The 13214-nt window shown below is 56.0% G+C and overlaps 2 protein-coding genes across 7 annotated transcripts in view; one reads left to right on the plus strand and one right to left on the minus strand.

Moving 5' to 3' along the window:
* EMILIN2 (elastin microfibril interfacer 2) overlaps positions 1-5960 on the plus strand; it is a 59602-nt gene extending 53642 nt beyond the window's left edge. Inside the window, exons 6-9 of the mRNA XM_025429387.3 lie at positions 413-820; positions 1811-1843; positions 2323-2451; positions 4926-5960. Of these exons, the coding sequence (XP_025285172.3) occupies positions 413-820; positions 1811-1843; positions 2323-2451; positions 4926-5263 (908 nt within the window). The 3' untranslated portion in view covers positions 5264-5960. The remainder of the gene's footprint in view (positions 1-412; positions 821-1810; positions 1844-2322; positions 2452-4925) is intronic.
* A 2308-nt stretch (positions 5961-8268) lies between these two features.
* Positions 8269-13214, minus strand: part of LPIN2 (lipin 2) — an 81431-nt gene continuing 76485 nt past the window's right edge. For all 6 annotated transcript variants that reach the window (XM_049111837.1, XM_049111833.1, XM_049111835.1 and 3 more), the window contains 4 exons: positions 13017-13169; positions 12506-12620; positions 11742-11845; positions 8269-11400 (listed from right to left, as the gene is read on the minus strand). In XM_049111837.1, the coding sequence (XP_048967794.1) occupies positions 11256-11400; positions 11742-11845; positions 12506-12620; positions 13017-13169 (517 nt within the window). In that variant the 3' untranslated portion in view covers positions 8269-11255. The remainder of the gene's footprint in view (positions 11401-11741; positions 11846-12505; positions 12621-13016; positions 13170-13214) is intronic.

Below are 13214 nucleotides of genomic sequence, written 5' to 3' on the forward strand. Positions count from 1 at the left end.
GCAGGGCCTGAGCCCGTGGAACCATCCACAGTGACTCCAGGATGTGCTGGTTTGAGAGAACGTAAGGTGGTGAAATCAGAAGTTTGGAAGTGAGGCCAAGCATGGTGCTGTTCTGGGGAGTGCAGCCCTCCTGTAGAAAGGCTGAGAATCCTCCCCTCAGCCTGGCCGCTGCGCAGGGGGACCCCCAGACCTTCTCACCAGCTCCTGGGTGGCCTGAGGGTAGCTGGACCCGTGGCCCACCTTCTGAAGCTGTGAGGCTGCTGTCCCCACGCTGCGGTGGCTGCTGTGTGTTCACCCGTCGATGCTGCAGGGACCGCCACCAAACACAGACCTTCGCGGGGAGCCTGTGGCTGAGCAGTCAGGTCGGAGGCTTTTTTAACCCTGTGTTTCTCTCCACTTTCCGAATGCTCAGCGGAGGAGCCCCCCGAAGCGCCCCCGCCCCGAGGAAAGGCTCCGCAGGCGCCTGGACAGCCCTTGCAGCCGGAGCTGGTGGAGGCGCCCACGGAGGCCTCTCATCCCAAGCCGACCCCTCTGCTGAGGCCCAGCGCCCCCCCGCTTCCCGAGGACCCCAGGAAACGGCCGCACACAGGCCAGCGGCCTGTCCTGCCCCAGAGACCCCCGAAGCCGCTGCCCCCGCCAGTGTGGCCGGGCTGGGCAGGGCTGCCCTTCTTGCCCGGCTCCACCGGGGTCATGACGGAGACTGGCGAGGCTGGGCCTCCAGGGAGGACGGGCGTGTCGGGGAGGGGCCTGCCCCAAGGCGTGGATGGCCAGACCGGGCAGGGGCCCATCCCCAGCGCCGAAGGCTTCGCGGGAGCACCAGGTGAGGCCTGAGAGGGGCCTGAGACCACGTGGGGGGGCAGCCTGAGCCTTAGGGGTCGGCTGCAGGGGCTTCCTGGGTGCGGGTTCCAGCAAGGAGCTCTCCAGGGGTGCTGAGGGACGAGTTCATGCTAATCGGGCCCCCAGAGGCTGGGGCACCCCCAGGGAGGGTGCAGTGAACACTGCCTCCCACGGGCTGGGACGCTCGGCCGTCCTCCAGGCGGGAAGTGCCCCTGGGAGACAGTGTGGACTGGAGCCTGCGGAGCAGATACGCCGCCCCTCGGAGTGGGTGGGCTGGAAGGTTCTGGCTCAAATCAAGCTATGTGACCACAGGCTTTGGCACCTGGGGCAGCCTCATAACCCCTGTAGGGCTCTGTCACAGGCAAAGTGGGGGGTAACAGGAGCTGGGGTGGGGGGACGGCTGTGAGGGTGAAGGAGGAAAGCCTTGTTGGGTGCTTGGCCGGTGAGGGTCCTTGTGAGCTGCTGTTGGGGACAGGGGATGGCGCTGGGATCCCTGGAGCTGCCGGGTCTCCTGGAGCTGTCCCGACAGCACTGTCCCGATCACCTAGTAGTTCCATGTCACAGGGGGGCAGCTGAGGCTCAGGTCACGTGGGCTGCAGGAGGGCAGCGCAGACCTTTGCGGGGGGGCGGGGGGGCAGCCCAACAGCGCTCCCAGGCCCCGGGGCAGCGTGGGGGGGGGTCTCCGTCCCTGCCCAGGTGCTCCCCGGGCCACCGGGCATTTCCTGCAAGGACGCTGCCTCCCAGCTCCGTGCTAGGGCTGTTCATACTGGGTCGGACCGGTTGTCCGTTTGTCCGTCGGCGCACTGGAGTGGCCGACGCTGCCTCCAGCCTGCGGTCAGCCAGCTGGCCCCCGGGACTGGGAACCTCTGCTCCCGAGGAGGTGCCCATTCCGGGTCTCTCTAAAGCAACAGTGTGAAGGGCAGGGAGCAAGAGGGGGGCTTGCTGGACATTCCACTCCCATTTTGTTTTTCAGGATACCCCAGCGCCCCTCCGGTGGCCGCCCCAGGTACGTTTGTGGGGGAAGCAGCGGGGGCTCAGGTGCCTGTCCTGCCGCCTCCCTCGGGCTGTCAGCGCGGGTGGGAGCTGGGGTCCCCCAGCTGAGGGGAGTCGCTGCTGACTGCACCGAGCTTTGCCCCTCAGAGGGTCAGCGTCTCGGGCAGACAAGGTGGTGCTGGCTGGCGGAGTTGGCGGGGGGCTGGCTGCCTCGGCCTGGTGCGGCCGTGCCCCCCCAACCCCCCACGCGGTGTCACACGGCCGGCCTCTCGGTGCAGGGCGCACACGTCCCCCCCGCTGGTGCATGTCCCGAGCTGACAAGGACGGTCTGGCTCTTGGGGCTGAGGAGTGCGTGCCCCACGTGCCCCACGGCGCTTTACCACCTTAACGCCAACAGCTCGATGAGGTTGCCTGTCCCGACGGGCACACAGGTCTCCGTGCTCTGGGCCCTGACCTCTGACCCCGACCACCTTCTCGTCCTCTGGGCTGCAGGGGCTCCGGTGCCCGCTCTCGTGGCTTTCTCCGCGGGGCTCACCCAGAAGCCTTTCCCCAGCGATGGGGGTGTCGTCCTCTTCAACAAAGTGCTGGTCAACGATGGAGATGTGTACGACCCCGACACCGGTAGGCTCCGAGACTGGCGGGGTCCCGGCTGGTTCCCGGGCCTGGGGCCGGGTGGCGGGGCACCACGGGAGATGCCTGAGCAGCCGTGGGCACGGCGGACCAACTGGCCCTCGCTGCTATCCCCACTCTGTGGGGCTTCACGGAGAAGCTTCCAGCTCCAGGCCGCAGGGTGGGCGGGGAGCACGCGGGGACGTCCTGTCCTCTAGCCTGAGATCGGTGGACCAGCCCCCGCCTTGCTGTGGGAAGCCTTGTTCCACTGGTTTGTGGCCCTCCCTGCTTTCCTCCAAGCCATCGAATGGCCTTCTTCCTCCGGATCTATTGTCCTAACACCCTGGGACGGGACAGACAGGAGACCAGCCCCCTGCCCCGTCACCTTCAGATCCAAAAAAGGGGACAGCAGTCCTTCCAGAAGGCGCCAGACCCCGCCTGTGGGGTCCCCTGCTCTGGAACCACTTGAGCTGCAGGCCTGGGTTCTGCCTGTGGCGTGTGTTGTCCACCAGCCCGAGGGTAGTGAGGACAGATGTCACCCTGGGTTCCTGAGCTAAAGGACTTCCTCCTTTCCGCCACACCTGAGCCTGGGCTTCTGTCCATCTTTGTCCCCGGGGACTGGACTCCGCCTTCCTGAGAGGCCAGCCATGGGCCTCCTGCCTCCTACATGAAGGGCCCCGCTTCCCTGCCCAACCCGTTGGCAGCCCTGGGGTAGGTTGGGGCAGAGCAGCCGGGGCCTGTCTCGAGTGGCCCCACACCTCGGAGCAGCCCGTCTGAGCCCGTCGGGCACCAGCACCCCGCGGTGCCGAGTCCTTCCCAAGGAGCTGCACGGTGGGGGTTCAGGGAGGTGACGAGGAGGCGGGGGCCGTGGGGGCCCTCGGCAGTTTTTAGCTCTCACCTTCTCATCTGCCCTGCGTGGCCGCCATCTAGCAAATCCCGCCTGTTCCTAGGACAGTGGCTCTTAAGTTTTAGTGAGCATAAAAATTACCTGCAGAACTTGGAAAAATGGAACTCCGTGTCCTCCAGGCCAGCTGGAGTCAAGCTCAGGACTTTAAAATCTTTTTTATTTATTTTTTTTATTTGAGAGAAAGTACGGTTGGTGGGGGAGGGGCGGAGAGAGGGGTGGGTAGAAACAGACTCCCCGCTGAGCAGGGAGCCTGCCGGGGCTCATTCCCAGGCCCCTGAGCTCATGACCTGAGCCGAAGGCAGCCGCTTAACCGTTGAGCCCCCCAGGTGCCCCAGGATTCTGCATTTTTAACCTGCTTTTGAGGCACAGAGGCAGGCAGGGTGCCAGAAGGGCCTTTGTTTTCAGAGACCTTTACTTTCTAAGCCAGTGCAGCCTCCTCCTGGGCCCTGCCCCCATGCTGCCCTGGTGGGGGGACAGCTGCTCCACGCCGACAGGTCACGCGATCTCTGCAAGCAGGGGCGGTGGCAGACGTTTCTTGCACATTCCGGGACGCCCAGCCCAGAACTGTAGCCTCTCGTTGAGTCCTCATTAAAGGAAATTCTGGGGGACCCCGAGTGCAGACTCCCCACAGGCAGCCTCTAAGCAGGGGAAGAGGCCATGGGCCCAGGTTCTGGGCCCAGGCCTTGTTCAGGGTCCAGCTGCCTCGGGAAGGCTGTGGAGCTCTGATTACTCAGCATTCCAAGCGGGCTAAGAGTAGGGTGGCCGGCATCTTCGATTTTTCAGGGAAGATTGAAGATCCAGCCCCTGGGATTCCTTCTCAGACTCTCGGCCTGTGGTCAGGGTCTGTGTCTAGGCACCCCCCTACCCCCCCCCCCCCAGCTCCTGCCAGTACTTCCTGGGGGCTCTGACCTTCTGGCTTCAGGGGCACCCAGTTGCCACTTGGCAGACGGTACATCTGCAACTCCCTCTTCTCTTCCCTGTGCCGCCTGCCTCCAAATACCCCTTCCCCGGCTTCTCCAGGCCCACGGCCTGTGGGTCGTTGGCTCAATGAATGCCAGCTTCTTTGTGGCCATAAATGGTGCCACCTGTATACTGGTCCAATACAGGGAGCCTGTGGTCTCTCCCTGGGTTAGTAGACTAGCTTTGTGGGTTCTTTTTGGTCCTGTGTCCTCAGGAGGCAACTCCAACATTTTGTGGATTTTGTACCCAGCACACAAGTTGTGGGGCTTATTCTATGTTGGCCTTGGTGGGGTGCTTTCCATGCTGGAGGAAACTCCCAAATGGTAACCAGGACCTGGCTGGTGAGGGGGGAATGGGCCTGGGCTGGCCTCAGCCCTCTGTCTTCACGCCTGGGCCGTGCACTAGGTGGGCGTCAGGCAGCTGCAAGTATCAAAAGGGGCTACCCACCCCCTCGGGCCAACCTGCCTTCTGCGGGTCTGGTGACCAACTCTCCCAGTTGGTCTCCGGGGACAGTCCTGGACAGAGAGGAATGGTTGGTCTCCCGAACATGGGTTAACCGATAAGCTGTCGCCAAGGTGCTGTGATGTCACAGGACAAGCGTCTGCCTCTCTCCTCTCAGGGATCTTCACGGCTCCGTATGACGGGCGTTACCTCATCACAGCCACCCTGACTCCTGAGAGGGATGCATACGTGGAAGCCGTCCTGTCCATCTCCAATGCCAGCGTGGCCCAGCTGCATACAGCCGGCTACAGGAGGGAGTTCCTGGAATACCACCGGCCCCAAGGGGGCCTGCACACCTGTGGGGGCCCGGGCGCATTCCACCTCGTCGTGCACTTGAAGGCAGGAGATGGCGTCAACATTGTGGTGACTGGGGGCCGCTTGGCCCACACAGACTTTGACGAAATGTACTCCACGTTTAGTGGGGTTTTCTTGTATCCTTTCCTCTCTCCCCTCTAGGGTGGCCAGGGGCGAGCTACGGGGAACTAGTTGTGAGGACTTCGGAAGCTTTAATATATGCAGTTTATTATGTATGTAACTGGAGCACTGGTCTAGTTTTCCGCAAACCTCCCCATACCTCCCCTAAGATACAGGCCTGAGCATCCCCGGGCAGGGGGCGAGGACACGCGTGCCCGATGGGGCCACTGTCTTCTGTCGTTCCAACTGGCCACCTGAGGAGCGGGGTCCTCCCTGGCCGATCAACCGCCAACTGGGGGGCGCAACCTGCCGCCCCGTCCTGCTGACAGAGGGAGAGCCGCTGGGCTGCAGGGCTGAGGGCACGAGGGCGGTGAGCCGCACCTGTGGCCACGGTCTTTACTTACTCCACCTGCAGGACAGAAGTTTAAACACTGAAGTGGCACGTGCCACCACTGAGAGAGACCTGGGGGCCATGCGCACTCCAGGCCTTTGCCCAGCTGTGAGGCATGTGCAGGAGGCTGTGCAACCAGCAGGGCGGGGGGGGGGGGGGTCCTCCTTGAATGACGTGTACCTAAGTGCAAAGACAGGGAGTGTCAATAAAGACGTAAAACCACTTCAAGTTACTGAAGTCTGTGCCTTATGGATTGAGAGTTGTTGCTAAAAAGCAAACTGCAGAAAGGTAAGGAGTTTTAAATGCCTGTAGAAAGTGAGCTTGAATAAATCAGTCTCAACCGTGTAATTGTTATCCCTCACTATCTAAGCTATACACTTGGGTTTTTTGCTTATAAAAAACCAGATGAACTTGAAGGTCAAGGCCCCCTGTGCTCCCCGCAGCTAAAGAGGGGCTCCTCTGGGGGATGCTTAAACTTCACATCTCATCAGCAGCTGCCCGAGCTAACGAGATTGCTTGCTCACTACACAGCTCACAGCAGATGCAGCTCTAAGGACTCTCGGGTTCCCAGGCAACAACAGCCCCAACATAAAACCGATCACACACTGAAAGCTGAGATCATCGCAGAAAAGCAGGAATCTTCCCATGGAGAGCACGTTCCGTTCCAAGGAAGCCCAGGCATGCTGCTCCTTTATCAGCAGCCACAGAAACCTCTAGGACACAAGACCCTTAGCTTCCCACAGGCTCTGCTCATCGGGTTGGTAAAATCTGTTGGCCAATCAAGTGCCCCCAGGGAGGCAAGACCCCCTAGAGCCCCAGGGAAAGATGCGCATCAGAGAAACTAGTTTCCTGAGCCTGAACTCAAGCCACTGGATACCGTGATGCTATAAAAATGCTGAGTTTCCAGGAATGCTTGCAAATGAGATAACACAATGGCTGCTGGACACTTCAGAGAAGGGCCTTCTTTCTCCTTCCCCTGCTCCAGGTAGGGAGACATGACCACGAATTGCAGGTTTGCAGTTTTAGGACTTCAAAATCTGGATCTCTGTCTAGGAGTTGGCGTGGGGAGGGCATTCTCTTTCCTTGTTTCTACAGCTGGGGAATCGGCTAAAGGTGACTGTCCTACAAATGACTCATGGAAAAACCCAACGCAGTGGTGCATTTTCAGGAAAACCCAGTTGGCACATGCACATACTTTCACCCTCTCTGCTTCACACCCCCCCCCCAACAATCTCTTACAAGTGCCAAAGGGGACAAAAGCTCAACAGCTGGAAAGGCAGGGTCCACAGGCCTGAAGCTACGTGCCGAGCACTTAGGTACCAGGACAGGACTTCTCAAAGGCACTGTTGCCAAGAAAAAGGTCAAGGCATGCACTTATGCAGAGACAGGACTGGGTCATTTTTTTCTCCCCCACACGGAACATTAACAAATGGCCTCATTTAAATGATGAACAGAGGGATGCCTGGGTGGCTCAGTGGTTGGGCATCTGCCTTTGGCTCAGGGTGTGATCCTGGAAACCTGGGATCGAGTCCCACATCGGGCTCCGTGCAGGGAGCCTGCTTCTCCTCTCTCTGCCTCTCTGTGTGTCTCATGAATAAATAAATAAAATCTTTAAAAAAAAAATAAAAATAAAAAATAAATAAAATAAATGAACAGAATAATACCACCAGCACTAAAAAATGCAAATCAGTGCATACTGCATTTGCAGTTCATTCCATGGTAGTGCATTAATCTAGCTTTCTCAGTGGCCCTATCATCTTCAGTCCTGTGGTTTCTCACGACTGAAATTTGAGTGTTTATGATTAGTGTTATGATTAGAGTCCATGCTTGCAGATCTAAAACATGGCTTCATGTACATCTGCACCCACTTTCTGGACATGTTACCTTCTTCCCCTACACTGTCCGATCAAAGAAGGAAACAGGCAGGCTACAGCCTTAGCTGCAGGGATGAGCCCTCGCGGCGCCACTGCAAGCTGGCCCCTCTACAGTCAACTGCCCTCTGAGCGCATCTTTCTGTTCCCTAAGTACACCCCAAGGAGCGCGGTCCCTCACGCTGCTCACATCCAGGCAAAGCAGCACAACATGGAAAGCTTTCCCTACTGGAAGGCAGGCTCTCAGAAGGGCTCTGGGATTCCCGTCCAGCATATGCTGCGTCTGGTAGAGTCCGGCAATCCGAGGGGAAAAGATACTCATTTAAATAGCATGTGGAGTGTGGTTTTTGATTCAAGATCACTTTGAGTCTCCGAGGCTGCTGAGAGCATCAGAACTGCTAGGTGGTACTCACCTGGAGGGAGGGTTTAAGGAAAGGGGGCGGTGGCAACAGCTCTGAGCAGGCCTCCCAGGGGTTGAGGCCTGAATGGCTGAGGGGGTGTGGGGACCCAGCCTAGAGCGTGCAGCGAGAACACCCCAGGAATCACTATGTATGAATGAATCACTCTCTGGCAGAGCCTACAAAGCAAGAGAGGTTCGTTCCCGTGGGTACTGCCTCACTTTTGGAATCAGGTTTTATGAAAACAAGCACCAAAAAGAAGTCCTTTCTGTAGACGAATGTAAGTGTCAGCAAAGATCAAAATGCTAATTTATGGAAATTACCAATTTCTGGCAAGAGTACAGAGACGATGGTTCAAATGTCCTCTAAAGGAAGGAGTCAAATGCATTCGGTTTACGTTTGTTTATTGTTATAACATCTTGTTTTGAACATCAAACACCGCACCAAAATATGAGCCATTTATCTCAGGGTAACGGTCTTTGCCATGACCAAGAGTACCGTATGGATGTTCACAATTCCTGACAACTTAAAACTTATTAGTGGCATTGCTAAGAATCGAATACTTCATCATAGGCTAACTGTAATTATTAAATTAAAACAACAAAGTTCCCCCCCTCCCTTTCTTACCGTCAAATCAAACCAAAAAAGTAGTTTTCACCTGGAAAGAGCACTTAAACAAAAACTCAACTTTTAACCAGTTTCATTAAACACAGCATGTTCTAAAATAGGAAAACAAGGCTTCCCAGAGTAAGCAAGATACTTAAAAAGATGCTAAAATTCCCTGGAAGAGGCTGTTTTCACCAACTAGCAGAAGGAGAAAGCATTTACTATCTGTTTGTAAAGGTCCTGCCTGCACCTTCAGGAACAGACCCCGGAAGGGCCACACATGTGCCTCCCGGACACAGGCACCTTCTGGTTGTGTCGCTGGCTATGGGTCCTCAGCTGTTCTCCCTGCGACTGTCAGCAGCTTTCATTTTAGGACATCACCCTGTAACTTTTTTCTTTTCCAGCTGAAACTATGTAGATGGTTCTGAGCACAGCAAACAGTTCTCACACGGGGGCTAAGTGTGCATGCTTCCGGGCCTGCATGTGCACGTCCCAACGCCTGCCGGAGATGCAGACATTGGCGCCAGGGCCACACAAGCTTCAGCACATGGGTATCAAGGCATATACTCAAGTCGGGCTGAACTGGAGAGTGGGAAAGGGGCCAAGGCCACTGCAGCAGTAGACCAACCAAAACAATGACTCTGAAAAGCCCAATCCGCCGGCGATCACCCCACGAGACCGCCGATCACCGAAAGCAGCACGAGGCTCGGGTTCCTTCAGTAACTCACCATGGGAAGGGTCGGTGTACAAACACACTTGAGGGTAACTCTCTTTCACAGAAAGAACAAATGTCATTTGTACCAAATGGCAATGGGTTTCAGCACAAACTTAATACTTTTGTAACACTAGAGTGATAGTAATCATCTACTTTCAGCAAGAGGGACTCCTTTAAATAAGGAAAAAGACTCACATTAATTAGCGAAGGTACCCACTGGATCAACCTGCAGCAACAAAAATGACAAAGTCTAGTGCTTATGGACACAGGGCCGGGGGGTCAGCTGCCCTGGGCAGGGGCTGGCAGGCTGGGCTCCTGGGCGGGACCTTTACGAGGCCCATGTGTCCACAGAGAAGAGTTCATCAAGGAAAAGAAACTGTCTCATCAAAAACTCTTTAAAGGACAGCCTATAGAGGACTACAGAAGTCAAGAAGATTCCTGTACCGCAGCATGCAGAGAAGCCCTGGCAGCTGAGGTTCAGCACAAAAGCTCAGGCTCCTCCTGTGCAACCAACGTGGAGAGTCTGGGAGGCCCGCACCGCTGCTCTGCCAGCACCTGAATTCACTAACTGGGCACAACTTCCTCTAAGCATAACCTAGTTTGCCTAACCTACTGTACATAAACTATTTCAATGACTAGTCCTTGTACTGTAAAAGGTGGGGGGTGCGCGCTGGAAGCAGCACCTGTCGCTCCTCTTTTGGAGTATGTGCTGCCATGTTCAGCCGCTGAGAACTGTGTTCAGAGGGCTGGGCCATCACCTCCGCATCCACTAGGACAGATGGCCGGACTAAAAGGGCTTCCAACTCTCCAGTCTGGAAAAATAACCATCCCCCTTCTGCATCTCTAGGTCAGTATTACCCGAGTGGGGCGGACTGGAATGAGGAGTGCGAGGAGAGCACCACAGCGGGGGGCGGGCAAGCAGAGGTGGACAGGAAGCCGCCCCCAGGGGCGTCTGGACCCGCAGCTCCCGCTCTCTGCCCTGGACTTGGCTGACCGTGGCCGAGGCCTGTGTGCATGTGTGCCTCCTCTCCAGTAGTCCTCTGGATTCCAACACGGAGGTGGCCCTCACCACCCAGGCTCTCAGTCCTGGAGGGGCTGACAGGGTGGGCCCACCCCTGGTGGGGTCTGCTCGGACTGCTGACTCATCACACCCAGGCTGGGAGAGAGTTGCAGGCAGAGGGACACGGAAAAAGGCTCTTCCAAGACCCCACAGGAGTGCAGATCTGCATTGCTAAGGCCTCTCTGAAAACCGAGCTGTAGCTTATCCAATCAATGTCTGCCATCAGTGCTCTTCTTACAGGCACCAAGCAGACAGCAAGACCTGTTCGCCTAGCCAGGTCCAAGACAACTTCCGGGCTAGTCACAGTTGAGAAGGCAATGAACTAAGGGGCTCTTCTTCTCCAGAAGCCCCCATCTGGGGGACTGGGACTCATGACCTGGGCCCCATTGGGAGCAGCCCACCCAAGCAGATGTCCTGTTTCCCTGTGGTACGGAAGAAAGAGCCCACGGCAGAAATGTGCACAGGTGGTTTGAACCATGTCACTAACTGGACCTGAAGCAGCTCAGTGGACCCTGATCGCCTGAAGAAAGCCCTGGTTGTAGAGAGAAACACTCTCAACTGCCCAGTGGAAATTATAACACTTTACTGTATACATGTTTTGGTCCCCTCTCAGCTTCTTTCTTCCTTTTAAATCATTCAGTTAAAGGAGCACCAGCACACACCTGACACAGCACGTGTATGAGGACCACAGCGCTAGGAGCCCAGGCCTCCGACCGCAGGTCCAAGCTCCTCCACTGTCCCCTTCCCCCCCCCCAACCCTGCCCAGGGCACTGGGTCACAGCCCTACCAGGCCTGGGAAGGGGAAGGAGGACCATGGTTGCAGCTCCAGGACTCTCCCAGTGCAGTGCCTGCTGGTGCCCGGCCATCCACATGGGTCTCGTCCTGCACCTGTGGCTTGCAGGGTTGCCCAATGTCCTCTGCCCAGCAGAAGTGCTGGTCACCTTCCCTTGCTGTGAGGTGAGGGACTGAGGACCTCCCCCTGGAGGTGTCACCTCACGCCAGATCATCCAGGTCCACTTTGGGGATCGGGTCCCGCCAGTAGCAGAAGGAGCTGAACTCTGGGCAGGGAAAGGCAGAGTTCTGTTCCTTACTGAGAAGTGGGAACACGTGCTCCACGAGTTCGCTCAGCCTGTGGTACCTAGGAGAAGGGATTGGGGAGAAATGCATAAACTGCCCCTCTGAAGCAGGTGAGGGCACAAGACTGAAGGCTGGGAAGCAGTTACTGAGGCTCCTCAGAGCAGTGGCACCTGAGAAGCCAGCCATCCCTTCCCAGTGCATGGCCCTCCTCTTCAGAGTCTAGGATTGTAGCGATCCTATTATACCTGCTATTACAGACAAGAAAACACCCAGGCAAAGAGGAAAGCCTCCCAAAGGCAGGTATAGCTCCGATATTTCGAGTGGGGCCGGATCCTCAGATTCTCCATCCCCAACTTCACCCTGGCTGCAGGGTGGTGAACTGAGAAATAAGAACACACTTACGAGGACTTGTTTCCTTTGGTCCTTTCTTGTATTAATTCACCCTTGGGGTTCACGGTGAATATTCTGCAGTCTGGAACTCCAACTTGTGTGTAAGCATAGACATCCTGGACAAGAAAACATTAAATAGGGTTATTATGAGAGAAGAAATTAGGAGAGGCTTCTCTGGTTCCTTGTGAGCCAGAGAATTGCACAGATGACTGTCTACAGAAAACATGTGGAGTTGGCACAGTGCAGCTCTGCCACTGAAACTGAGCTTTAAACAAACCCAAACTGAAGAGTGGAGCCCAATGCAAGGGCGCTCAAAGTCAGTAAAGTGGGTGCTGAGCAGAGGCCAGGGGCCCTGGAGAAGGAGATGCCTGCTGCCTGCCAGAGGCCAGAGAGCAACACCCTCTGGAAATGGAGGGCCCCGTGTGTGGGGAAGCAGGTTTGGGAAGCATTAGTGAAGGCTGAGCACTCAGTGGGGTGGATCTAAGGACACAGCTTAGAACCACTTAGAACATGAGTCAGAGCTACCTGAGGAGATGAATCAAATCTAGAGAAACAAGGTGCCCTTTTTCTTTCACCAAAACTCTAGGGCAGGCATCCACCTATAAGACCGCCCCACAATGGCAGAAATTTGGAACAGATAAATGAAAACCCATTTAGCAGAACATTCATTTCACTTATACACTTGGTTTGAGAATGAGGACATGGCTATACCCTAAAAACTACAGTCCTCTGAATTTTTCCCTCATCAGAATGTGAAGTTCAGAGGAGACACTTACATTTGGACGGTTTCCAAAGGCAGCATAAAAGGGCTGCTTAGATGGGGCAAACAGATTCTTGATATCGTTTAGACACTCAATTTTGAACTTCTCTGGCTTCTTTTCTATCACTTCCCTAAGGGGGAAAAAAATACAAATACAATGAGCAAATAGAAATGGCAGCTTTCCCTGGTGTGCGATCCTGAAAAGAGGTCAGTCCTCACAATCATTTAAAAAAACCTTTTCTAACTGGTATCTCTCTCTCTCCTTCTGTGCCAGTTAAGACAGACTAAGATTCCGAGTGTAGGGGTTTAGGGATAGAGAAAGCTTGACAGTTCGACTTTTTTGGATGGTGTCTGACACAGACTGGGTGAGCTCAGGGTTATAGTGCCCTGGGGGAGCCAAGAACCAAGAGATGCAGAAGCTCAGAATCAGATACAAACCCTTACAGTGAGCTTGACCTTTCACCTCCCCATTCAGGCCCCTCCCCCCCCGGGGAGTGGACATACAAGTGTGCATGCAGGAGAGGTACCTGTGGAAGGCAGAGAACAGGCTGCTGGGGGACAACATGAGAGGGCCCCGAGGCAAGATGGTACCCTTGTCATTGACCCAGTGCAGGTAACCACGGGTCATGTCAGCCATGCCAATGGCACGTGCGGAGCAGTATAGGAACTTGTAGCCATTCCTGAAACACAACATGTCCTGTTTAGAAGCATCCTTTCGTCAAAGG

This window comes from Canis lupus, chromosome 7, assembly GCF_003254725.2.
Source record: "Canis lupus dingo isolate Sandy chromosome 7, ASM325472v2, whole genome shotgun sequence".
Taxonomy (NCBI): Eukaryota; Metazoa; Chordata; class Mammalia; order Carnivora; family Canidae; genus Canis; species Canis lupus.